The sequence below is a fragment of the Protopterus annectens genome, chromosome 12.part0, assembly GCF_019279795.1.
Source record: "Protopterus annectens isolate FY-2018-M chromosome 12.part0, PAN1.0, whole genome shotgun sequence".
Lineage (NCBI taxonomy): Eukaryota > Metazoa > Chordata > Ceratodontiformes > Protopteridae > Protopterus > Protopterus annectens.
Window position 1 is genome coordinate 881050421 of NC_056746.1, and position 25072 is coordinate 881075492.

At 44.9% G+C, this 25072-nt stretch overlaps 1 protein-coding gene across 2 annotated transcripts in view; it reads left to right on the top strand.

Annotated features, from left to right (window-relative positions):
* Nucleotides 1-25072, top strand: part of METTL16 (methyltransferase 16, N6-methyladenosine) — a 696416-nt gene that overhangs the window by 128615 nt on the left and 542729 nt on the right. For both annotated transcript variants that reach the window (XM_044089910.1, XM_044089909.1), the window contains 2 exons: nucleotides 11923-12063; nucleotides 12274-12389. In XM_044089910.1, the coding sequence (XP_043945845.1) occupies nucleotides 11923-12063; nucleotides 12274-12389 (257 nt within the window). The remainder of the gene's footprint in view (nucleotides 1-11922; nucleotides 12064-12273; nucleotides 12390-25072) is intronic.

Sequence of the window (25072 nt, forward strand, 5' to 3'; positions counted from 1 at the left end):
CGCCTCTCAGTCTGTAGGAAACTGAGTATAGGTATAGAGCTTTTAAGTGATCTGCATGGGGCATTGTGTTTGTGCCCTGTATTTTTTGTGCGGAACCTCTGTGGATGTCCCAGTTATTGCAAATGCCTAGTTATGTACATACTGAAAGGAGCGTTGTACACAATGTATCTGAAGATGGCAGAGTGTAGTGGCACAATGACCCCTCTGGACCATGAGACCATGTCCATATAAGTTGAGTGACGGAGAATGATTTTCTTACCATCTTAGACACATGTTGGTTGAAAGCCTGGTTACTATTTACATGAATCTATAAATCCCTGACCACTGTATCTACTTTAAGGGTGTTTTATGGAAGAGGTAATTCCTGGGGTGGCCAGCTTTCAAAAAGGGAACCTTTAGCACTAGTCATTTTGTCTGTTAGACCTTTCTGTAAAATATTGGTGACTGTGGTTTCTGTGTGTTTGCTTCCAGCTTGCAGTCATCTGTAGACTTGGTAAGCCAGAGGTCCTTGACATTGGCCTTGACTTCCGAGAAATAGATGCCAAGTAGAAGCAGACGCAGCACAGAGCCTTGGGAGACTCCACTTGTGACCAGACTCTTTTTGGAGGTGTTCTCTCCAGTTGTAACCTCCTAGATCCTGTCTGCGAGTCAGGTGGTTATCCAGCAGGTTGCATAGGGGTTTATGCCGAATTCCATAACTTTTAGTGCCCAGGTGGGATATTGTATCTAATGCTTTAGCTAGTTCAAGGTAGGCAGAATGCAGCATTTTTTCTGTATCTGTTGCCTTGGTGATCTTCTCTAATAAGATCATCATGTTCAATAGGCATGACCTGCCTTTGATGAAATCAAATTGGGTTGGGTCCAGTGCCTGGAAGTTTCCCATGTCATTATTAATTATTTCCATGAGCATTGTTTCTATGGTTTTGCATATGAGACTAGTCAGACTAATGGGGCTGTACTTCCCAGGATCCATTGATAGTTTGCCCTTGTGCAAGGGATGATTGTTGCCATCTTCCATTCATTTGGCATGAATCCTGTTCAGAGACTGTAGTTGAATAATGATCCCGATAGGTAATATTTTGGGCGATTTGGAAGGCATCCTGGGATATTTTCAGGGCTCATCAAAGTTGTATTCCTGGCCTTGGAGTGCACCTTTAATACCTGCACATATAGTTGGAGGGATTGTTCAATTGTATTTCTTAGGGAGCATCTGGGGTGGAGGGGATAGACAAATTGTAGTTAAATTTGTCAGTCAGAAGAGTTGCTATATCTCCCAGTTCTGTGAATGTGACTTCATTTACCAGCAGTTTGGCATGTTGTTGTTTGCTGCCTTTGTGGTTTCGAACATAGTTGAAGACCTTATGGTTGTCATTGGCCTGGGGTGCTATCTTTACTTCATAATTTGGTTTGTTGGACTTAATTAGTTCTCTGAGTTATCTATTCATTTTGAGAGAATTTTGATCCTTTTTGGTGTTCATCCTAGTTTTATTTGTGACTTTTTGGTTGTAAAACCTGTTTAAATTTTGGATTCCACCAGAGTAGTTTGTTTTCTTAAGTTAGTTTTGGGCATACTTCTGATGGCACAGCCATGTCTGTGCAGTGATTAACATGGTTGTACAGAGCTTCTGGAAAGATTTTGCATAGGCTGCTGTGTTGTCTTGGTTTAGAGGGTCTTGGAATTCCGACAGGTTAATACTTAGTAAAAGGTAGTTTGCCTTGGAGTTCCTAACTGTGACTGGGTTTACTGGGGTTACAGAATTTATTTTTATTTAGAAGTAGACTGTTTTGTGAGCTGAGCTTTTACAAGGGAAGACATGGCACTGGGAATTTGCGAGTTCCAGGTCCAATGTGATTGTACCACTGTTAGGCTTGTGCACTGTCTATTCCAGGGAAGTTTCTTCATCTGCAAATTTGGGGTCATTTAGGATTCCCATTTTATAGAGGGATTACTTAAGTCCACCATGAGTATAATATTGTTGAATGGTAAGCTTTTTTAATAGGTCTAAGTATGAGCTATGGGTTTCATGGGAGACAGAAGGTGACCTGTAACTTGTTTGGATATGGTATGGCCCTTTGCCCATGGTAATCTGAATGTGGAGTAACTCCAGTGCAGCATCCTGTTTTACCAATCTCTGAGTATGCTTGTTCTTGATGTAGATCAAGACACTGCTGTCTTTCGTCCTCATCTTTTCTGTTGCTAGTCTAAATGTGTGAAGGATACTGACACTGCTGGGGCACTTTCTCTGGCTTCAAACCATGCAAGTAACCGCACAGATGTCTTGTATTTTCCAGATTGAAAAGAGCTTGAAGGGGAGTGTTGCTTCTTGCTTAGACTCCTGACATTGACTAGTAACACCTTTAGATTCCTCGGGCAGATTTTACTGTGTTGAAAGATTTGTCAGTTTAGCCTCACCTAAAAAAGATCTGTGGGGTAGACAGTGTTTAGCCAATATCCAAAAGCCTATTAGGGACAAGTGCAGAGCATCCTTTGCAGAGCAATGTGGTTTGTTAACAGTGTCCTCCTATGCTAACATATTATATTCCCCCGAAATGACACCGTAAACTAAGCCAGTTATCAAAAGTTGGTCATCTTTTGTTCATATTGTGACATAGCTTTTGGTGAAGGTAGAATGCTGCTCAATGCTAGGCATATACCAGCCTTTGATGCTCAGTCGTAGAGATCTGCAGTGTTTTTGTTCATATAGTCAAGAGGTGTATGTCTCTGGACACTTGCACCTACATGAACTGTGTCTGAATCATACTGGTACCTGTGGTGCAGTGACTTGAGTGCATGCATAACTTGGCAAATTGTCGCTTTGCCTTCCATTATAGGAAACTATCACTTCAGATTATTTGGCGTTAAGCATCGTAAATAGCGGTTACAAGCTTCAGTGGGATTACAGGCCAATGCTTTTGGGCATTCCTTGTGTTCCCAAAGGATAACAGAAGTACCTCCATATCTTGAGAAAAAGGATTTTTTCATTACTATTTGTAACCCTCAAGATTGTGAATTGGAAGCCCATTCTAGACCTGCCCAAACTCAACACCCTTTTGAGGGTTTCTTGCATGAAAATGATCACCATTAAACTTTGGTGCCGAAGAGGCAAGCAAGTGTTGTACCAGTTCCTTTGGATTTTAAATATAGATTCTTATCCACAAGAGCCATTGAGATGCTCAGTATATATGGCTGCCATTTATCATTTTGCCCTTTGGACTTTCTGCAACACCAAGAGTATTCACAAAAGTGCCTACCTCCTGATACGACCTTTTACAGACTAATAGAAATTCACACCTGTCTTTATCTAGGTGGTTGATGTGAGCATAGCTTGAATCAGACAGAGATTTAAAATTTTTTGGAGCTCTCCATGAAATTTATAATCTGGAGTTTGCTCTCTGTCTAAAGAAAAACTTCTGTAATTCCCTCAACCAGAGTGGTTTTCCTAGGTTGACTAATAGGCTGTTTGCAATGTGGTTTCTTTTTCCCTCGAGACAAAGCACTGGCGTACAAAAGCTGCTTCTTGAACGTAGCAGGTCAGAAGTCAACGAGAACAGCAGAATTTAGGAAAAGACCTGAGGTCCATGGCTTTAGCCATTTTCGTTGCTCCGCATGCCAGACTTCATATGAGAACATTCCCATGGTATCCCAGGTCAGTGCGGATCCAACACCAGAATTCTCAGATTCAACAGTCATTCTTTGCCTGGTTGATGACTTTCTGGTTGGCCAAAATGGTGTAGACTTCAGTTTGCAGAGTCCTTTGTTCAGCCTCTGCCACTGCAGAGTATTGCGACAAATGCCTCCGGCTTTGCATGGGGAATGTCTTCCCAGAATGCAAAAGTTCAGGGTCTGTGTAGCCCCTTGCATAAGAAAAGTCACATCAGTGTCAGAGAGGAGATGGCCATGATCAGTAGCCTCAAATCTCTGCACCAGTTGTGAGTAACAGATTCTGTCTAAGTAGTGACAGACAGTACACAGGCAACTGAGTCTGTTTTTCTCCAGAACTCGCTACAGACAAGTGATTGTAACAAGCCTTCTAAATAACTTGGAATGGTGACTTCCTATATGCCTTTCCACCTTTATCAGTGATTCACAAAGTGTTTCAAAAATAAGAAGGAACATCCGAGGATACAACTGCTAACCCCATTCTGGCCAAAATGGCATGGGGTCTGACATCTCAAGGTCCTCTGTTCATAACTTTATAAAACAGGATGTCAAGTCTGGAGTAAGAACTGGATTTGCTAAGGCTGTACTTTGACAACCTAAATTCAGTAGGAGTACTCACTTCCTGCATTCAATCAGATTAAGCTCTGGAGGTTGTCCCAGATGTTGAGTACTGCAACAGTGAACGAATGAAGAGCATAGTAAAGTTGATCACTGTTGCAGTGTATATTTATATATATATTTATTTAACGTTTGTTTACCAGGAAAGTCCAACTTGGAACAAAGCCCATTTTCAACGGAGGCCTGAGGTGAAACACTCCAGATGCATTTCTTTGTGATGTGGGAGGAAACAGAAGTGCCAGGAAGAAACCCACACGAACGCAGGGAGGACATGCAGACTCTGCACAGAAGGCACTCCATCCAAGAATTGAACAAGAGAACCTCTTGCTGTGAGGCGACAACACTACTTCTGCACCACTGTGTTGTCCGTATATACCTTCCCTCCGGCCCTTTTGGGACATTCTTTTGAAGTTGTATATTGTGGCCATGGTGTGACATTTGCTAATTTCTTTCCTTCCCTCAACTAAAAACTGCCTGCACTTTAAAAAAATTTGTCCTGCTTTTAATTTCATTACCTCAAGATTCACACAATTCTTTATGCAGCTATTCTGTTGTCTAACTTTTATCAGGGTAAGAAAGCTGTACAAATGGTGCAGACTTGTGCACACTTGTTCATATCTGGGGTGGATGTACACCTTGCAGGTGAAGGATCCTAAGTTTTGGAAGGCTTGCTGTCCTAGCAGAACTACCATGAGGGAAGTCCCTGATGTTTAGAATATGGCAAAAGTGGTCTATTTGCACATTTATGGTAAGTTACTATCGCAGTTGCATTTTATAATTTTCTTTTCGTTGGTGGAAGTCAAGGTTTGTTTTCCACTTCCTTGGCAGTTTCTTTTTTTATTCTTATGAAAGTGGCAAACATGACAGCTGTAGCTTTTGTTTACAATAGCTATATCCAGTGTGACGCCCCTACACTGGCCCAGTAATCAAGGAGCCTCAATTCTCACCATTGGCAACAGTGGGGGACGTACACAATGGGTGTATGACAAGTACACACACAGTAAAGTGCAATTTCCCTTAAGAGCACACAGAGACCACAGTCCATCTGGAGCTGGTTTGTCCAGATCCCCAATAAGACTCCCCACTGGCACAGCTGTAGGGTTGAGCTTTCAGCTGAGTGGTCAAGCCAAAATCTCCCTCACCCTCTCTGTCCAGCTAGTGCTTTGTGTCCCTGCCCAAGTATCTGACATGCACATTTGCACTCTTTGAGGTTTGATTTATATACAAACACACACTCCTGGGAAAGGCCGGCATAGATTTATTAGCTATGCCCCCTCCTGGCCAGATTATAAGGTAGTTTCCAATGACGCCAACCACTCTTATCAGCTACATTTAAGGCCCTTAAAGGGTGTCCAATTCTACTGTGTAATAATACCGTTAATCCAAATTTTATTTATTTAATATTTGTTCACTGGGAAAGTCCGACTTGGAACCAAGCTAATTTTCAGTGGAGGCCCGGGGAGATACGCTGCAGATGCATGTCTTTGTAATGTGGGAGGAAACTGGAGTGCCTGGAGGAAACCCACACGAACATAGGGAGGACATGCCGACTCCACACAGAAGGCACTCCAGCTGAGAATCGAACCGGAGAACCTCTTGCTGTGAGGTGACACTGTTAACCACTGCACCATCTGTAAAATGGCCGCCGTCCAAATGGTAGTCTGACCCAAGAGCAAGGTTATTTAGGAGTGGCCTGTACAGTGTCACAAAATACATACGCAGGTACTCTCAGAGCTTAAATATTTCTCACAAATATCAGCCACAAAGATAGGTTTTAAATATATTTAATAATAAGTAATAAAATAACGACCATACTAAGTATGTATTCACAGTGACTTTTGAGTTCAAAATCACAGGAAATATTTAAAACAACATTGTAGGATAGTCTCATAAGTACAGAAAACATCTAAACTTAATATATTCCTAACTATATAGAGTTACTGCGGTGGTGGTGCTGCGGTAGCATTGTCGCCTCACAGTAAGATGTCCTGTTCGATTCTCAGCTTGAGCGTCTTCTGTGTGGAGACCTGCATGAATGGGCGTACCTTCGTTAAAGGTTGTGCGTCAGGGCTGGCAACTCGGCACGTAAAAATCTACTGCCAATCATTAGTGGACCGGAGTTCCGCTGTGGCGACCCCTAACAGGGAAAAGCCAAAACACACAACAACAACTATGCCCTAAAAAATGTACTTACAGCAAGGCAAGTGCAGATGTGATGATGAGTGGATGCTCTTGTTAGGTCAAATACAAAATGCCCAGTCTCTATCTGAGAGTTCTTAAATTAATATCCAATATTACTGCTGGGTTAGCTTGGATGACATCACTTTTTGTCACCTGACTTCTTTTTCCAGGCTAAACCTCCTTTTTGTCAGAAACTAACAAAACTTAACATCTCTGTGTGAAATGCATATCTCTCGGATGTTTGCTCAGATCCTGAAAGTCATAAAACAATAAGACACTTCTGCATCTCAAACCTAGTAATTACTTCTCTTCCCAGATGATACAAAAAACTTCTAGCTCTAGGCATTGTCTGCTACAGTAAAACTGAGAGATAACAGTTGTAAAACAATTTAATTTCAACTTATTTTCTTGAAGTTTTGCAAGTTAACCTTTTATGTCCCTTTTTCTACTGTTAAAACATATACAGTTACGCAGTTACAATAATTTATATGCATTTCTATTCTAAGATAGCAGAACATGCTATTTTAGCTCAGTACTGGACAAACCTTGTTCACACACTTCTGTACCAGTAGTTTAATATACACATAACATATAATTCTAATACACTTGTAAGACAAGCATATGAATCATGTTGATACAAAAAAAATTCTTGTTTCCTGCCTTTCTAAGCTAGTATAGTCCAGTTTTCAGGCTAGTGCTGAATTCAGGGCTGCGTTACAAGTTTGAGTTGCCAATACCTTACTTGGATAGAGGGAAGTTTCTCTGTTCACATGTGAGAGAGGGGAACTTTGAGCAGCCATTTATCCCTGGAGGAGTGGTTCCAGCCCAGAAGTTAGTAGTTTAAAAACTGCGTTTGCACGGTTTTGTGCGCCGAGCAGCACTGGTTAGCTAGGGTTATATTCCCGGCTCCACTAAGTCTCCTCTTCAGTTTTTCACTTGAAACTAGTCTAGCTCTCAACCAAAGCACTCAAAAAGCATCCTACAGTCCAGCACTTGCTCAGACCTAATAGCAAGCACTAATATACCCCGACACTTGACGGCCCAGCAGGGCAAGGCTCTTTATCCACCCCTCACCAATCAAGCGACTAAGCAGCTCACCCTGCTATTCAGGCATGACCAAAGAACAACTTTAGGTGTACTCTCCAGTCCAGCTGGTGAATCTGGGTATCCTGAGGCAATGTTACAACTGCCTCATGTACACAGACAGCCCTCTCCTCCTACCACAAAACACTAACCTATGCGAGAGATGCAATTATACAGCCAAACTGGAGGCTAAGGTCTCTCCACCCAAGACTGGAACAGACAGTCATGAGAAGGTTAACACTTGCACCACACCTCCAACCTCACATAGACCTACTAAACCAGCACTGGCAAAAATGCACACAAACACACAAAATCATACTCTGAGGCTCTAAATAAAAACCTGCAAAAGCATCAGAGAGCTGCAAAGCAGACACCCACAAAACCTGCACCTCCCGTCACAAACCAGACAACACATAAAACACAAAATCAATGTGCCGCACAATCACGGCCCTTAAGGCGAAATAACATGCCTAACACACTAGTAATAGGTGACTCAATAGTCAGGCACACTGATGCCCCACTCACTAGGCTGGACAAGGAGAAGGTTACTGTTAGCTGCCTGTCGGGAGCCAGAATCCGCCACATAACACCAGCAACACTCCAGAACAAGTACAAATATGACTCTTGACATTGTTCATGTTGGTGTGATGACCTGAGGCGTACCTCCCTGGACTACATGAAAAAAGACATGGAAGAGCTCTCTGATCATGTAGCCCAGGCGGTTATGACCCTGACCCTGAGCAGCATCCTGCCCTCACCAAGAATGATACCTCAGTATAAAGAAAAAATGATCAATTTCAACAATTGGCTAAGCTTCTGGTGTAATTCAAAGGGGGATCCAGTGTCTGTCAGCCTGGGATGACATGCTCGACAAACCGCGTTGCTTCGCAAGAGACGGCTTGCACCTGTCACCCCTTGGCTTTCGAATACTGGCCAATGCTCTTGCTGCCCCCATAGTGCCTTTTTTAGGCAAGGCTCAAAATTTAAACCCACCTTCGTAAACAGCACAAGTAAAAAAAATGAGGGTCATGCTACTCAGTGCCAGGAGTTTAAATCTCAAAATGCATGCACTCGAAGCACTCCTATGTATGGAGAACGTTGACATCTGTGCAGTAACTGAAACCTGGTTCAAGGCTCCAGAGAGCACTCCAGCACTACTGGGCTACAACTCATACCACACATTTCGGCTGCAGAACACGGACTGAAACACAAAAAGAGGGGGTGTATCCATATTCATCAAGGATACCCACATCTCCAGGTTAGTGGCACAGCATGATACCTCTGAGATCATCCATGTGCAACTAACATTGGGCAAATCTGCAATGCAAATTGTGGCCTGCTACTACAGATCACCCTCCATGACCCAGGACCACCACTCCGCCTTTCTGGAGACACTGGAAAACATGAAGGTCCTACCGAACACCCTGATATTGGGCGATTTTAATTACCCAACCATTAACTGGGAAAACTACTTGAGTACAAACTCCCAGGCTCAGCGCTTCCTGGAATTTATCAACTCAAATGCCCTTGATCAGCTGGTGAACTCCCCTACCAGAGGCCACAACATATTGGACCTGGTCATCGCCAACATGGGCGACAGGTGTTCCGTACCCGAGGTCAACCTGTCACTGGTTAGATCAGGCCATAAACTAATCACCCTGGATGTCCACACCCCACCACCACCCCCAACCAAGGAAACCACAGTGAAAAACTCTTCTAAAGCAAACTTCACCTTACTTAAGGCAGAGGTGGTAAGTTTCACAGCCCCCAAGCTAAAGGATAACACTGCCCAAAATGCAGAATCCTTTACAGTTGCACTCTGTGAGCACCTGCAAGGATGCATGGATCGTGCCATCCCTAGCAAATCCAAGACTCATTCCCCTAAGGGAAGGAAACCAGTCTGGTGGACCCCTGCCATAAGCAGGTTATACAACAAAAGGAGGAAAGTAGTTCAGAAAAAAAGCAAATCCCAAGAAGAAAAGACATCCCTGATCAGTATCAATAAGAAACTAAGCTCCCTCATAAAATCATCCAAGGCTAACTTCAAAAGAAAAATAGCCAAGGATTTGAAAGATAACCACAAAGCCTTCTTTAGCTATGTCAAGAATCTAAGTGGCAACTCGCAGATATGCTCTGAGCTAGTGCAAAATAGCACAAAATATACTGAACCTACTGATATTGCCAACATCCTGGCAGATTGATTCAGTACAAACTTCACCTCCCTCTCACCTTCAAAAGGGCCCACAACAGTACCAGAAAAGTGTAGTGTCCCAGAAATCACAGAAGCACAGGTGAAAACAGCCCTTTCAAAAGCCATAAACACAGCATCAATGGGGCCAGATAGTGTCCCAGGCTGCATCTTGCACGAACTACAGAACAAACTAACCCCCCCACCTAAACACACTGTTCAACCTCAGCCTCTCCACAGGCTATGTGCCCATAGAATGGCGCACAGTAACGGTTAATTCCACTCCACAAAGGAGGGGCCACAACTGACCCTGATAACTATTGCCCCATAAGCCTGACTAGCCTGGACTGCAAGGCTATGGAGCGCATCATCATGGAACTCATTAACAGACATTGGGAACCTCCAAACACTTGACCTGACCCAGTTCGGCTTTGTTAAGGGCAGATCATGCTTACTAAACCTGGTTGACTTCTTCAAGACAGTCACCAAGGCCATAGATGAGGGAAAGGTTGTTCACACAGCCTACCTTGATCTTGCCAAGGTGTTCAACACCATTCCTCACTCGTGTGCTATAGAAAAACTCACCAGCCTGAACATAAACCCGTACGTCACAAGATGGGTTGCCAACTGGCTTACAGACAGAACTCGCACGGTAAGAATAGTGGGCTCCAGGTCTTGACTCTAAACCAGTCACAAGTGGCGTCCCGCACGGCTCTGTTCTGGGACCCCTACTGTTCGGCATATATTTCTCAGAAGTACAGGCAAACACAGGAGGACTATGGCTAACCAAGTTCGCCGATGACTGCAAACTGGGCGCCATAATTGACTCTCCGGCTGGCACGGACATCCTTCAAAAAGGCCTTACTGAGACAGACACCTGGTGTCAAAGTCATGGCCTCAAGCTAAATGCCAAAAAATGCATAGTCATCCCATATGGGAAAAACAAAACACCCACGAATTACCACATAGGCGGCAGCCCCCTTAATACAGAAGAGGTAATAAGAGATCTGGGGACCCAGGTAGATAGTAATCTCTCCTTTGACAATCATATTGCCAAAGTAGTTAGGAAATCCTTCTATGTGGCCCATCTAATTACGAAGGAGTTCGCATCTAGAAATAGAGGTTATAGTGGCCTTCTACTTGTCACTCATCAGACCCATCATAGAGTACAATGCCCCATTTGGGATGTACCTCACAAGACGCTTCCAACAGCTGGAAAGACCACAAAAGCACCTCACCAAGAGGATTACTGGCCTCAAACATATGTCTTGTGCAGCCCGACTGAAAAAACTCCGGCTGTACTCTGTAAGTCAGGCAGAGATCACCTCTGAGTAAGCGATATGCCACAAAGCTGTGTCCAACTCCGAATTGAGACATGCTCCACCTAAAGAAATCCAAGTCACTGCGAGCCACGTGCTCTAGTGAGCTAAATCTCACCACAACAATAAATAGAACATGCTGGGGGGATAGATTTCTGTCACAGAGACTCTTCATGCTTTGGAACAAAATTCCTAACTACATTAGGCAGAGCCCCTCACTTAACACTCTTCAAGAGAAGCCTTGACGAGTGGATGGGTAACAGAAAATACACCCCTAGGATCACTTCATTGGCTCTGCTTGATAGAGGCTCAGTTAATTAATCAATGGGGCGGCGAAAGCCAACACTCTCTGGCTAGGCTTATAAATGCCTTCGGGCAGATAGCCTAGTACCTACCTATGAACCTATATTCACAAATGACGTATGATTATTTACAAAATCCCAGATAGCTGGGCTGGCAGTATTCCCCTATGTCATATCCACCCAGACGTGTTTATGCTGGTAGTGCTTGATATGCAGTGGGCATGCTTATTGCTCTCTCTGGTTGGTGTGCTTGTTTTTGCACTTTAATAAGTTTTTATTTGTATGATATTGTGCAGATAAGTGCTGAAAGGGTGATTTAAACCCATTTTTTATTTTAATGGGAGTGCAGTGCATTTAGTAGCCTGGTTTGGTTCTATTACTGGGCACTCATCTATTGATGCAGAAGTCCTGAAGTATGGACAGATGAGTGAAAAAATGGCATATGCTACATGCGTGACAACTTCGACAATGTTTTTGGCAAAATTTAAAAATGAACTTGCACATCTTATGATTGACAGCAGTGTTTATTGGGAACTTTGTAAACTGGTGTTTTTTTTTCTTCTGTTTCAGGTACTGGGGCGTCGTGTATCTACCCATTACTTGGAGCCACCATGAATGGCTGGTTTTTTCTTGCGACTGAAGTGGATGACATGTGCTTTAACTATGCAAATAAAAATGTAGAACAGAATAATCTTTCTGACCTGATTAAAGGTATGTGAATGAAAAAAAGAAAGCACTGGTCTTGATCTGTAGCACTGGAGATAAGCCCATTGTATTTTCTAGTTTATGATCTTTTTAGTTCTTGGGACATGCATTTTCCCTATTTAGATGTTACTGTATTATAAATTTGGGTAGTATTAAGAAGTGCATTGCTTTTATTGTTTAAGCCAGGTGCTGACATTTTTTGTTCATCTTTCTTAGTGGTCAAAGTTCCTCAGAAGACACTTCTTATGGATGCTTTGAAGGAAGAATCTGAGATAATTTACGATTTTTGCATGTGTAACCCACCTTTCTTTGCCAACCAGCTGGAAGCTAAGGTGAAGTGATTTTCCATTTTATATAGATGAGCGATGTTAGCATTTGATGTAATGTGATCCTATCTCGCCTACATTCTGTACTGATGGGTTCGGAGCCGATCCTCGGCTCCGACTCGGCACGCTATACTATAGAACGAAGTCTCTTATTGGCTGAGCTATCCCACATCCCAGGATGCACCACCACTGCTTCCCCAGATCTCGTTTGCCGCTTTACAGCAAAGACGTGGTCTCGGACTTGGCTGAGCTAAGTGCTTATTTCTTAAAAAAATTTCTGTTAGGAATTTTTGGCTAATCTACCCAAAAGCTGTTTTAACAGCTACCGTTGTTGTGTGACTTGAGATTGAGGTTTTTTTGTGGTAAAATTTGTCCTTAATTTTAGGGAAAGGATCCCGTTTAAGTTAGAGGGGCCTTGCCCTCGTGCGTGATTGAAACTACTTAGTGTGAATCTTGTTGTGGTATTGTAGTCTAGTTGGTCAAGTAATCCCGTTTTCTGTTAGAGGGGTCTTGTCCTCAGTCACATTTTTTTCTTCAAACAAAATTTGGTTAAAGTTTTTTTTCTGTGGTAGTGATTGTGTGTCAACATGTCGAAACAGCACAGACCATCTGGGTTCAAAAAATGCTCTAAATGCAGTTACAAAATGTCCATAATGGACGATCACTCTTTGTGTGTTTGTTTAGGCCCTAAACATCTTCAGGAGTCATGCAGCGTTTGTCACACTTTTTCCTCCCGGGTCCTCCAAGAGAGGAAAAACAAATTGATTTTAAAAGGGCTTATTACCCCTTCTTTTGAGGAGGCTTTATCTTCTTCCTCGTCACCTTCTAAGAAAAAGAAATCGTCGGCTCCAACCAGCCCGTCGGAACCGGCTAAAAAGAAATCTCGGCAGACTTCTCCATCGGCTCCACGGACTTCGGAGCCAAGGGCAGAACGGTCTGCCTCGATGCCTCCAGCCTCGACTCCTCTGGCTTCGGAGCCGACGGCTAGAGCTTCGAGAGGCGGGTCACCTTCATCGGCTCCACTGTCTTCGGAGCCGATGAGAGTTGCCCGCTCAGACTCTTCCCCTTCGGCGCCGAAGTCCACTTCGGCTCCGAGGGAAATTGTGGAGTCTCCCTCGGCACCGATATTTATCGAGACTATTCGGAGCCGGTCCCCCAGTTCTTCGGAACTGGTGGAGAAGTCGGCTCGAACTCGTTCGATCTCTTCTCGGTCTTCGAGAATGTCGGATTCGGACATAGACAGGGTACTTCAAAGGCTGTTTCAGTCTCCAGTTTTCCAAAAGTTGGTTTCGGCTCCAGCCCAGTCGGCTCCGGAGCCGGTTGCCCACCCTGATGTTCTTCATCTCACATTGCTGCAGTCCTAACACTTGGGTAGTCCGCTGTCCCTCATTCGGCCCGAATATCAGAGTATAAGGCTGGGGTCAGGGCGCATTTGACTGACATCAGAAGTCGGCCGTCAAAATGCGCATGACCGACGCCATATCCTCAGTCTTTTGCCGCGATGCATCCGATGCAGAAGCAGTGTTGCAAGTGCCTCGTTCTTTGATTTTCGGTTTTTTCGAGACCGGTCAGAGTTGGTGTCAGAGTTGGTGAGAATATTTTTTTTTCTTTTGTTTTTTTCTTACGGATGTCAGAAAAAGATGTCAGAAAAGTGGAAAACTATTTTTTGATACGCAAGAGATTTATCATATTATCATAATTTGTGTATATACCTTGTTTAGACGTTGTTGGATGCGCTTTTTGTTGGATGCCGCTTTTTTAATAGGTTTAATAAAAGAGTTGGATTGTGGGGTGCAAGGTTTTGGTTGGGCGGTGGGTGCACAAATTGCGCCGCGGATGCCTCGGCGATGGCTCCCTCAAAGAAGCGCAAGGACAAGGCAGTTAAAGAGGTTTAGGAGGGAAGTCGAGGCGGACGCAGTTCTTCAGGGGTGTCAGTGGAACGGTGGTTCGGTGACGGAGGCCTCTTCTGGAGAAGGGCTTTTGATTTGATTTGGATGGCCTCCCGGAGGCAGGGCAGGCAGGCAGGGCTCAGGGGCTTCTCAACTTCTCAAGTTGTAAGGTGTCTGGGCCTCTAGGGCCCTTGAGCCTTCTTCTGCTTCTCCAGGGCTTCTCCTAGAGATTGGTTCCTTTTAGGGCAGTCAGGTGCTGTTCAGGAAGCACATGCTCAAAATGCACATGCTCAAAATGGCAGAGGATTTAATTACTTTACTAGGAGGCTCCTATGCCCCTCCTGATAAGAGGCCTGGGATGGAACCTGTGTTGGGGATTAATCACAGTCCGGATGTGTCTGAGTTCTCGCTGAAGACTTGCAGGATTCTTATTCTGTCTCATTATTCTGATTCTGATATGGATGATTCTACTCCTTCTGGATTTCCTTTTCATTTTTTCTTTTTCAAGACCCTTCACCCATGAGAGAGAAGGTTTTTATTTGGATCTCTCATTGAAGGATTGGATTCCAGGGAATTTTGTTTTATTTTTTCTTTGCTTATTCCTCCTGTTCCTTTTGTGGTTCCTCCTGTGTTGTGTGGGAGGTGTTATTTGTTTGCGGAGGCTTCTCTTAATGTTAAATCTCTAGATCTTACAAGGTGCCTGAAGCTCTGAGTATCTTTGAGTCCTTTTAAGAACCCAGAAGTTGTTAGCCAGGGGCCTAAGAAGAGACCTAAGGGGGCTTAAATCAAAAAATCCGGTCTCCTTAAAGAAAAAGATCCCCAGGGCCTTGGATAGATAAAGAGGGGAAAGTTTCCATGGGAAGAAAGTTTATACTTCTTCCTACTTCTGCCAGAGTCTGTGTTGAAGCCATTGAATTTTTGCAGTTTCAATCTTGAATATCTTCTCAGTTGAAATCTAAGGTTGATGCCCCTTGTAAAGAGTACGTAGATTAAGTACTAGTTTCTTTACAGATTTAGTACATGTTTCTGAGCATGTGGTTTGATAATGTGGTTTTGATGCTGCTGGCTGTACAGCCTGAGGGTCAGTTCTTCCATGAGTCAGTTCTTCTGAGGGCATGCCTGGGCTTGGACCCAAAATTTATCCCACCATGTTAAAATAGGGATTTTGCTGATGTCTTGGCAGGTTCTGTTTGATGTTCTCCTGTTGAGGCAGTTTTTGAAGAAAAAAAAGATAAAGCTAAGTTAAAAGGAATTTTTTAGATTTTTGAGGCTTGAGCTTTCCAAAGTTTAGTAGAAATTGGCCTGCCAAGGTAAGATAGGATGTAACCTTGAGGGGGGGTGAATCTGGGGTAGATCTGGCAGAGCGAGGCAGAGGCAGAGGTCAGGGCTCTTTAGTCTTCTCCTCAGGAGCACAGTGAGTGAGGGGGCAGTCGGGTCAGCACACACAGAAGCAGACCCAATGACTTTCCTTCACTAGCCAGAACAAGGCTAAGCCTTTTCACCTCCTTTGGGAGTTGGGTTGGCAGAGAAAAGGGAATTGATGAGTTATTGCATACCTACACTATGGATACTGGGGATCATACATCACGGTTTCAGGTTTTCTTTCCGCCCTTTCCCCTAAAGGCAAAGGCACCACATTCCCTCCCTCAACAAAGAATAGAGGCTCACAAGCAAATTTCACTGCTACTCAAATACTCCAACATAGGAAAGGGGCCAGAAAGGGGCCTAGGATTTTATTCCAAAGTTTGATTCTCGCCTGATCTCCCAAACTAGAAGAGACATCTTTTGGTTCATTTTGTTTTGGTTATCTGGACATTCCCTCTGCTGGGATGTTGGCGTTGCGGCAAAGCTTGGACCTCTGGCAACTTTGATCTCTGGATGGCTTCACTTTCAGGAGTCAAGGAATTCATGTTGCTTTTAATACCTTCATGTTCCTAAGGAAGTATCTGCGTTTCACGGGCTCCTTGGCTCATCTATCAGTTCTCTACGTGTTCTCTGAAAACTCTTTCATAGCTTTTCAGGCGTCAAAAGGTTCACAGATTCATCCTCTTTTAGCTACGACTTCTGATTTTTGCTACGGATCCCATCCCTTATTTGAATGACTACTGGTGATTCTGCAAAAGCAGATGCCTGGGGTATTCTGTGAACTAATTAAGTCCAGTCTAGTGCCTCTTGGGGATGCCTGGGGTGAGAAAAACAAAGAAAACCAGTCAGTCCCAGACCCTCTCATAGACATAGAGTGTGAGACTAACAGACTAGCTACAGCATCCCAGATGGCCTTTTAAGACAAACAAACAAGCCTATTAGTCCTTTACTTCTTTCCATCTCATCAGTCCAGTCGGGCTGGGACACCAATGCCAAACTCAATATGTTCATGGCATCTTGGATTCTGGTGCTTGAATGTGCTTCCTGCTGCCGAGCTGCATATGACACTATCTCTCAAATATCTCAACAATGTATGGACACAGCACTACTGTCTGGGGAATAACTGTCATTCAAAAACAAATGCATTTGTTGGGTCGCCTAGGTGAGTCAGTCAGATTTACCTAAACAAGCCTCCTCACAGATGACCCGGCCAGATTAATCTACAGATGCCAAATACAAGTAGCTCAGACACAGCCAGACTAAAGCTGTCTAAATGGAAAGTGGATAACAGACAAGTGAGACTACAACATACAACATCTACAAGAGGCAGTCCAGTTTGCATTAATAGCTTGATTTGCGTGTAGCTTTCAGGTTTCAGGTGTGGTACAACAACAAACACACAACAACATTGTGGTACATCAACACTGGGTACATCAAGCAGGGGAGACTCTACTTCTCCTCTTACAAGACTTCAGGCAGATTTTTGTGGGCTAAGTCTTCTCCGGTTTAGCACGGTTAAGCAGAACAAATTTGACTCCCCTAGCACGGAACTCCTTAGAAGATGTGTGGAGCAGACAAATCATGACCTGGAACACTCCAGAAATACTAGATCTTCATCGGCTTCAGAAATTGACAGTGTCCTGGGAACTCACACATAAGTTCTTATTCAAAGCTTGGCTTGCAGCGGTTTTGCTCTTCGCTCATTGCACAAAATGGTCATGTGACACCTCTGCTCCACCTCTGGAAAGGCTTCCAAAGGTATGCCTTTCAGACTGGCCTCCCCAAGGATCTGCCTGATTCTGCCAAGGTACTTCTGAGATCCAAGATTATTTTTGAGAGGATGATTTTGTACTCTCAGATTGGCCTCGACCACTTGACCCCCCCACTACTGAGATAGTGAGGCCACGTCTTTGCTCAATGTCAGCACCCTTTGTCTCCACATAAGACAGTTGCATGCTCAGTTTGAAACTTTTGCTCACTCAACAAACTTCATTCTGCTTGGCCTAACAGCATGAAAGAAGGCAACTTCAAAAATAAGTTTTGAATGAGATAACAGGAAGTTTTTTTTGTGATTTTGGAAGCTAGAATTACTTGATGTGATTTTTCCATTTTATGAATATCATGAGAGAGGATTTTAAAAAGGGAGTGCCTTGTTTGATTTTCTATTCAGAATCATACATTTATTTGTGGACAAAGGGATATCTTACTTTCCAATTTTCAGATGTTTGCTTTCAGCAAATTCAGAGATTCATGCAAAGAACCCTAGACAATTCATCGGTGTGAAAGCACTTTGTTTTCTCATCCTTTATTCAAGCAAGAAACTCACTCTACAAGCTTGATAAGACCCACTACGCTTTGTTTGTACTCCTGACTCACAAAGACTGCTTTTATTTGGCCCAGCTACTCTACAACTGAATTACACCTATGCACTGCTGAGTTTTAATATTTGCACAAGGGGAGCATAATTGTTGGCTAATTTCTCAGCAACTATATCATTTTGATTACTAGCTTGGTTTTTAGTTGAGCCTTTCTCTATTTTTAGGCTTATTTGCTCAAACCTTTATGGTTTTAATTTTTCCTTTATGTAAAAAGGTTTCCCTGAGTGTAGATATTAACACCTCCTCCATGAAAGCCTTTGGGACAGCACTAAGTTTCAGAAGGGAAAAGATCATTATAAGCTTAGATTAAAACAGCAGTTTCAGGGCGCTTTGTGATTTCACATTGCTTTTTGTCAATCTCAGCCTTTATTAGTGTCTTTCTGTTTGATTTCTCCTGGCAAGCCTGTGTCATTGCCAACTGTTTTCTAGTAGGGTTGGATTACATTCAGCTTTTTATTGGGATCCATTCAAAAGGATATACTTCTACATCAGACCCTTTTCTTTGTGGGCTACTAAGGATATTTTGGAGGCAGCCAGGTTCTCTAAAGTGCATTATTTTGGAGGCGGCCACTTGCAGTTCAGTGTACCCTTTCCTGCTGCATTATTTCCTAGCAATGTGCAGGGCAAATCACTTTGGGATTTGCCACTGTCGTAGTGCAGGGTACCTTTACACTCTCCTGCTTCAGTTTATAGTTTAGCCATAATCCAGTTACCTCTGAGATGGGATTACCCAAGTGTTGGGACCTGTTTGTCTTGGTTCCTCCTCCAACAGCCTCGGCGCCGTTGGAGTCGGTGCTGGTGGAGCCGGTGGAGGTTTTTGGGTCAGCTCCGACCCTTACTGCAACCCCGCCCTTCGGGTCTGAGTTCGGTACATGGACCTCCTCGGTCAGCCCCGAGGGTGACGCTTCGGGACCGATGTTTTGGTTCGAGCCTCCTCTCGTGCGGCTGCGGGAGTGCCGTCTGCTGTTGTGGCCTCGGGGGTCAGACCTTCCCAGGACTCTGGGGGTCCCGCCTTCAGGGCCATGAGGAGTGCTTTGATCAAATCTTCTTTGGCCACCTCCACCGTCTCACCGGCACCTTCCCTTGGCACGGAGACTGGTTCCTTTGTAGTCCCCCTGTCTCAAGACAGCGGAGCCCTGGGGCCTGAGGTCACCCCCATCGGGGGTTCCCTCCTTCCTGAAGGTCCCTCCGAAGCGTCTTCGGAGGAACCTCCAAGAAAGAGACAGTGCAAGAGGAAGCATGTCGACTCCCCTGACGAGTCTCTCACCTTGGACACCGACCTCGATGATGCGGAGGGGTCCTCCAAGTCGTCCTCGGATGATGTCTCCTTTGCGGACATTTTGGAAATCCTGAAGCAACGAGGCGACTGGCAGTCCAAACCCCCTTCCGCTGAGGAGTCGGTATTCTTCAAGGCCTTCGAGGCTCAGCCCTCCGCCTCCTGGGTGTCTCCGCCCTTCGATGAGCTTCTGGATTTGATCTCTCAAAGGTCGTGGGAACACCCGGATTCTGTGGAACCGGTGCCAGCTTGCCTCAATAAATTTCTTTCAGCCCCCCCCCCCCGAAAAGGATTTTCTCTCCAAAGGTGTGGCTGTAGATGCCCTGGTGGTGGCATCTGCTACCCACCAAGATGTGGCAGAGGCTTCAACGTCCGTCTATCCTCCTAATAAAGAGTCCAGGAGCATGGATCGGTACGGAAAGCACACCCTTACTTCAGCAGCCTTTACTTTAAGGTCTCTGAATTATCTGACGCACTTCACCAGACTTCAGAGGGATCTGGTCAAGGGACTTTCAGATACCCTCTCTGGTAACCTACCTGAGCAGTTGGCCCAGACGGTTAGCTCTCAGCTGGCTACCCTGTCATAGTTATCAAACTCGTCCATGAGGCTCATTTCATATGCAGCCGAGGGGGCGAGCAGAGCGGCAGGAACAGGTGTTGCTCTACGGAGACAAGCCTGGCTTCGCCTGTGTCATTTTGCGGAAGCCTTCAAGTCTTCCTTTGCCGACGCTCCCTTTGATGGGTCCTCTCTGTTTGGACCCAAGGTAAAGGACACCTTGACTCGCTGTGAACAAGAGAGTAAGACTTTGACTGCCGTAGGGGCACGGTTTTCCACTCCCTTCAGGCCTTATCCCAAGGCTAGAAGAGGGGGGAAAATGTGGTTCCGTAAATCTCAAAAGCCTTACTCTTCACAGCAGGGCGATCCCCCTTCTAGAGGCAGAGGAGGGGGAAGATTTTCAGGAAGACGCCGTCCCAGAGGCGGCGGAGGCCCCCGCAACACTGGAGACTGCAAGTCCTTTCGTGGCTCCTCAACCTTCCAGCATCCCTGAAGGATTGCCCGACTGTGCAGCTCCGGAGCCAGTCAGGGGTCATTTTTCGAAGCACCTAAAGGCCTGGGAGAGTATCACTCAGGACCGATGGGTGCTCCGAATCATCGCCGGAGGTTACACCATCCCCTTTTCTCAACCCCCCCCATCCCAAAAAATCCCGGACCCGCCACCCAGTCAGCGGGATCTTGCAGCCATCGAAATCTCAAAACTGCTTCAAAAAGGAGTCATCCAACCAGTCCCCGCAGACCAGACCGGATTAGGGACTTACTCAAGATTCTTTTTGGTGCCAAAAAAGACTGGGGACTTGAGGCCCATTTTGGATCTCAGCAAGGTAAATCGATCAGTCAAGAAGTCCAAGTTCCGGATGGTCACCTTGCAATCCATTCTCCCGCTGCTGGAGAAAGGTGTTTGGATGTGCTCCATAGATCTCAAGGATGTCTATTATCACATCCTGATAGATCAGGCGTCCAGGAGACACTTGCGCTTCAGCCTGGGAGACAGTCATTTCCAGTTCCGTGCACTGCCCTTTGGTCTCACCACAGCCCCCAGGGTGTTCACCAAATGTTTGGCGGTGGTGACTGCTCACCTGAGAAGTCTAGGATTCCAGGTGTTTCCATACCTAGACGACTGGCTCCTAACTGCCACCTCCAGGCGTCTACTCTTGCAAAACCTAGCAGCCACTATATCTCTAGGCAACTCCCTAGGAATCACCTTCAATTGGACAAAGTCTGTGTTGCTGCCATCTCAGCGCATTCAGTTTATCGGAGTAGAGATAGACTCAAAGCAAATGCGGGTCTATCTTCCTATAGAGAGGATAGAAACATTACAGTCTCAAGTTCGAGCCTTGCTCCTCAAACGCCGAGCCCCAGCCAGGATGGTCCTACAACTGTTAGGTTCCATGTCGGCCACCGTTCTCCTAGTCCCCTTGGCAAGGTTACATATGAGGATTCTCCAGTGGCTCCTGTCAGTCCAGTGGTCTTATCAGGATCTCCCTCTCAGTCACCACATTCTGATCACAGAGACGTGCAAACAGGACCTTCGTTGGTGGCTTCTTTCCTCCAACCTGGATCAGGGGCGACCCTTCGTTCCACCACCATTGGCCACATTGACTACGGACGCCTCCCAGACGGGGTGGGGGGGACATTACCTGGGCAGGTCAGTCCAAGGCAAGTGGCATTCCGACGAGAGTCTCCTCCACATAAACATACTAGAAATGAGGGCGGTGCTTCTGTCGCTGCAAGCACTACACGATTACCTCCCCCAGGGCATGATTGCCATTCAGTCCGACAACATGTCAGTAGTCTGGTACCTGAACAAGCAGGGAGGGACCAGATCCTACCCCCTTTGCAGAGAGGCCATGAAGGTATGGGATTGGGCGATTGCAACCAAACGTTTTCTGGTAGCAACACACATTCCTGGGAGATCCAATGTGATAGCCGACAGACTGAGCAGAACTATTCTCTCCCCTCACGAGTGGTCTCTGAACAACAGAGTGGCAACTCAGATTTTCAGAAGATGGGGAACTCCTTGTTGCGACCTTTTCGCAACCCCCCTCAACACGAAATGCCATCAGTTCTTCTCTCTCACCCCAGTTCCGGGGGAGATTCCCAAGGACGCCCTCATCCAGGCTTGGCCCACCGGCCTGCTATACGCCTTTCCACCGGTTCCCCTTCTTCTCAAGGTGATCCAGAAGGCGATTCGCTTGGAGAGCAAGATGATTTTAGTTGCCCCATACTGGCCTCGTCAAGTCTGGTTTCCCTTTCTTCGGAAATATGCACTGGACGGTCCATGGTTCCTGGACCAAGTTCCGGATCTCTTGACCCATCAGTCGGGACAGCTTCATCAGTCCCTCCACTCGTTGAGGTTAACAGCTTGGCTCCTCCTCTTCCGACCATAGTCAGGAACCATGCTTTGGACCCGGAAGTCATACATATCTTGTCCTCGGCCCACAAGACTTCTACTAAGAAAATGTATAACAGCAAATGGAAGAGATTTGCTATTTGGGCCCAACTCTGGGGATTGGATCCCATAACTGTCCCGGTGTCAGAGGTTCTAAAGTTTTTAGCTTCTCTGTTCAATCAAGGTTGTTCGGTCTCTACCATCAAGGTTCAATTGGCAGCTATTTCCAATTTTCATGAGAGCATAGAACCACCTTTGATAAGCAACAAGTTGTGTAAAGCCTTCATGAAAGGTACTGGGCTGCTACGGCCCCCGATATCTCATCCCGCTCCACCGTGGGACCTTAATGTGGTGTTAGGTGCTTTGACCTCTTCCCCCTTTGAACCGGCAGCAACTTGTGACTTAAAATTTCTTTCTTGGAAGACTGCCTTATTAGTTGCAATTACATCAGCCAGGAGAGTTTCGGAACTTCAAGCCCTATGTGTCAAACCACCATACCTGGTTTTTCACAAGGATAGAGTATCCCTCAGACCGAACCCATCCTTTGTTCCTAAGGTTTGTTCTAGTTTTTGTCTGCAACAGTCATTGGAACTTCCAGTTTTCTTCCCGAAGTACTCAAACAGAGTGGAATACATCTTTCACACCTTGGAAGTTCACAGACAATTGAGCTTCTATTTGGATAGGACACACCATGCACGGAAAACAGATCAGTTGTTTGTGTCCTTTTCGGACAATAAATTGGGCAAAGCCGTCACTATTGCCAAGTGGATCAGAGACTGTATCAGTCGTACTTATTTAATTTCTAATAAAGAGCTTACAACTACATTGAAAGCTCATTCTACCAGGGCTCTGGCTACTTCGGCAGCTTTTCATTCTAAGCTTGCCATTAGTGACATTTGTGCTGCGGCTACTTGGTCTTCTCCCCATACCTTCATTTCTCATTACAAATTGGACGTGGCATCTCGGTGGCGAGCTTCCTTTGGTTCCACAGTTCTCAGGAGTGTTTTCCAGTGAGCCACCCAGGAATCAGGTGCTAGGGACGCTGTCCCATCAGTACAGAATGTAGGCGAGATAGGATCACATTACATCTTTTAGTTATGTACTTACCATAACTTTAGATGTATGGGATCCATCTTGCCTACATTCCTAATAACCCACCCTCCTTGGGGATCAGAAGAGACTGGACGGTTCGAGTTCAGCTGTTTCATCTTGAAACACCTGGCAATATTATATCAACAGTCTATGTGTGTGTGTATGTGTGCGGACAAACAAGATCTGGGGAAGCAGTGGTGGTGCATCCTGGCATGTGGGATAGCTCAGCCAATAAGAGACTTTGTTCTATAGTATAGCGTGCCGGAACCCATCGGTACAGAATGTAGGCGAGATGGATCCCATACATCTAAAGTTATGGTAAGTACATAACTAAAAGTTTTTCACAAATAGTCTTTGTTTCATTTGTGTATTTTGTTGCTTATTCACAGATATTAGAGGTATTTTTCTTTGAAATGAATGTTGAAACATACAGGAAGATAATTTGTTTCCTCTTGAGTCCAGAAGTATGTACAACCATCCCTTTCATACAGAGTTCAGATTAGGGTAAGAAAAATGCATTGTATGATAATTCCCCATGTGGTAAGCACTGCACTGTCTTTTTGTTTGAGATCTCCACTGGAACAGAGCTGCTGTCTTTTCCTGGAGATTTCTCCCAGCATCTGATTTGTTCATGATATTGAACTTCCCCATAGCATATGCCCAGGCACGTTGTGCCATATAAAGAAACATTTTTGCCCCTTGATCACTAGATGTTTGTAATATTATTCACTGTTGTAGTCATCTTATTCACTGTTGTAGTTATCTGTGGGATGTCCTATGTGTTGGCCTGATTTCCAGAGCTGTATCTTCCCCCAGAAGCTTTGGCTGACTCGTTTGCCATGTAATGATGTCATAAGTATAAGAGGAATGTCTGTCGACATCTTGTTCAGAGTTCTTACCATGCAGTTCAGTACAGTTGCATGCTTTCAATATCCTCAGTCCACTGGTTGGTCTGCTTCCATTGGAAAGTTAAGTACCCCACAAGGGAATTGTTTTATTTTGTACTAGTTTTCATTTCTTCTACATGTCTGGTAATTATGCAGATTCTGAGACTATTATAAAGGCTAACAATTGTATTGACTAATGAAAGTAAATTCCACAAAAATACTTTTACTGCCACTGAAACTCTCTGGGAGTTTGCAGTGGCTCAGCAGACAGCACATCTGCCTTTGGTGCTGGAAGGTCAGACAGCTGTGGGTTCTCTTCTCACTCCAGGTGTCTGGATCTGGATTAATTTCCAAATTACTGGTACTGCATTGCAGCATTAGGGGTATTGTGATCTTGAGTGTGCCATCCTTCAGATGAGACTTTTAAAAGACAACCCCTCTGCTAGAGTTGTAGGTAGCCCAGGTGGATGTAAAAGATCTCACCGTAGGGAACTTCCCTGGTGCCCTGACCAAATTTCCCCCAACAGTATAAATATCCCTTTGGGTTCCCAAAAAGAAGCACCTAGCCTAGTTGGACTAACCCAATCATCAAAAGTTAAAATAAACTAAATTAAGTAACCTGTGCTGCCCAGCTAATAGGTTCATACTAGGATATCTGCCCTAGGGCGTTTATAAGCCTAGCCAGAGTGTGTTTGGCTTTTGCACCCATTTTAAATGAATTTTGCTATGCCCTTTTTCGAGGTTAGTATACTGTGCCTCTGTCTAACAGTGACACAGAAGTGATACCCGGGGTAAACCTACGATCTCCCATCCACTCATCAAGATTCCTCTTGAAGAGAGTCAATGAGGGACTC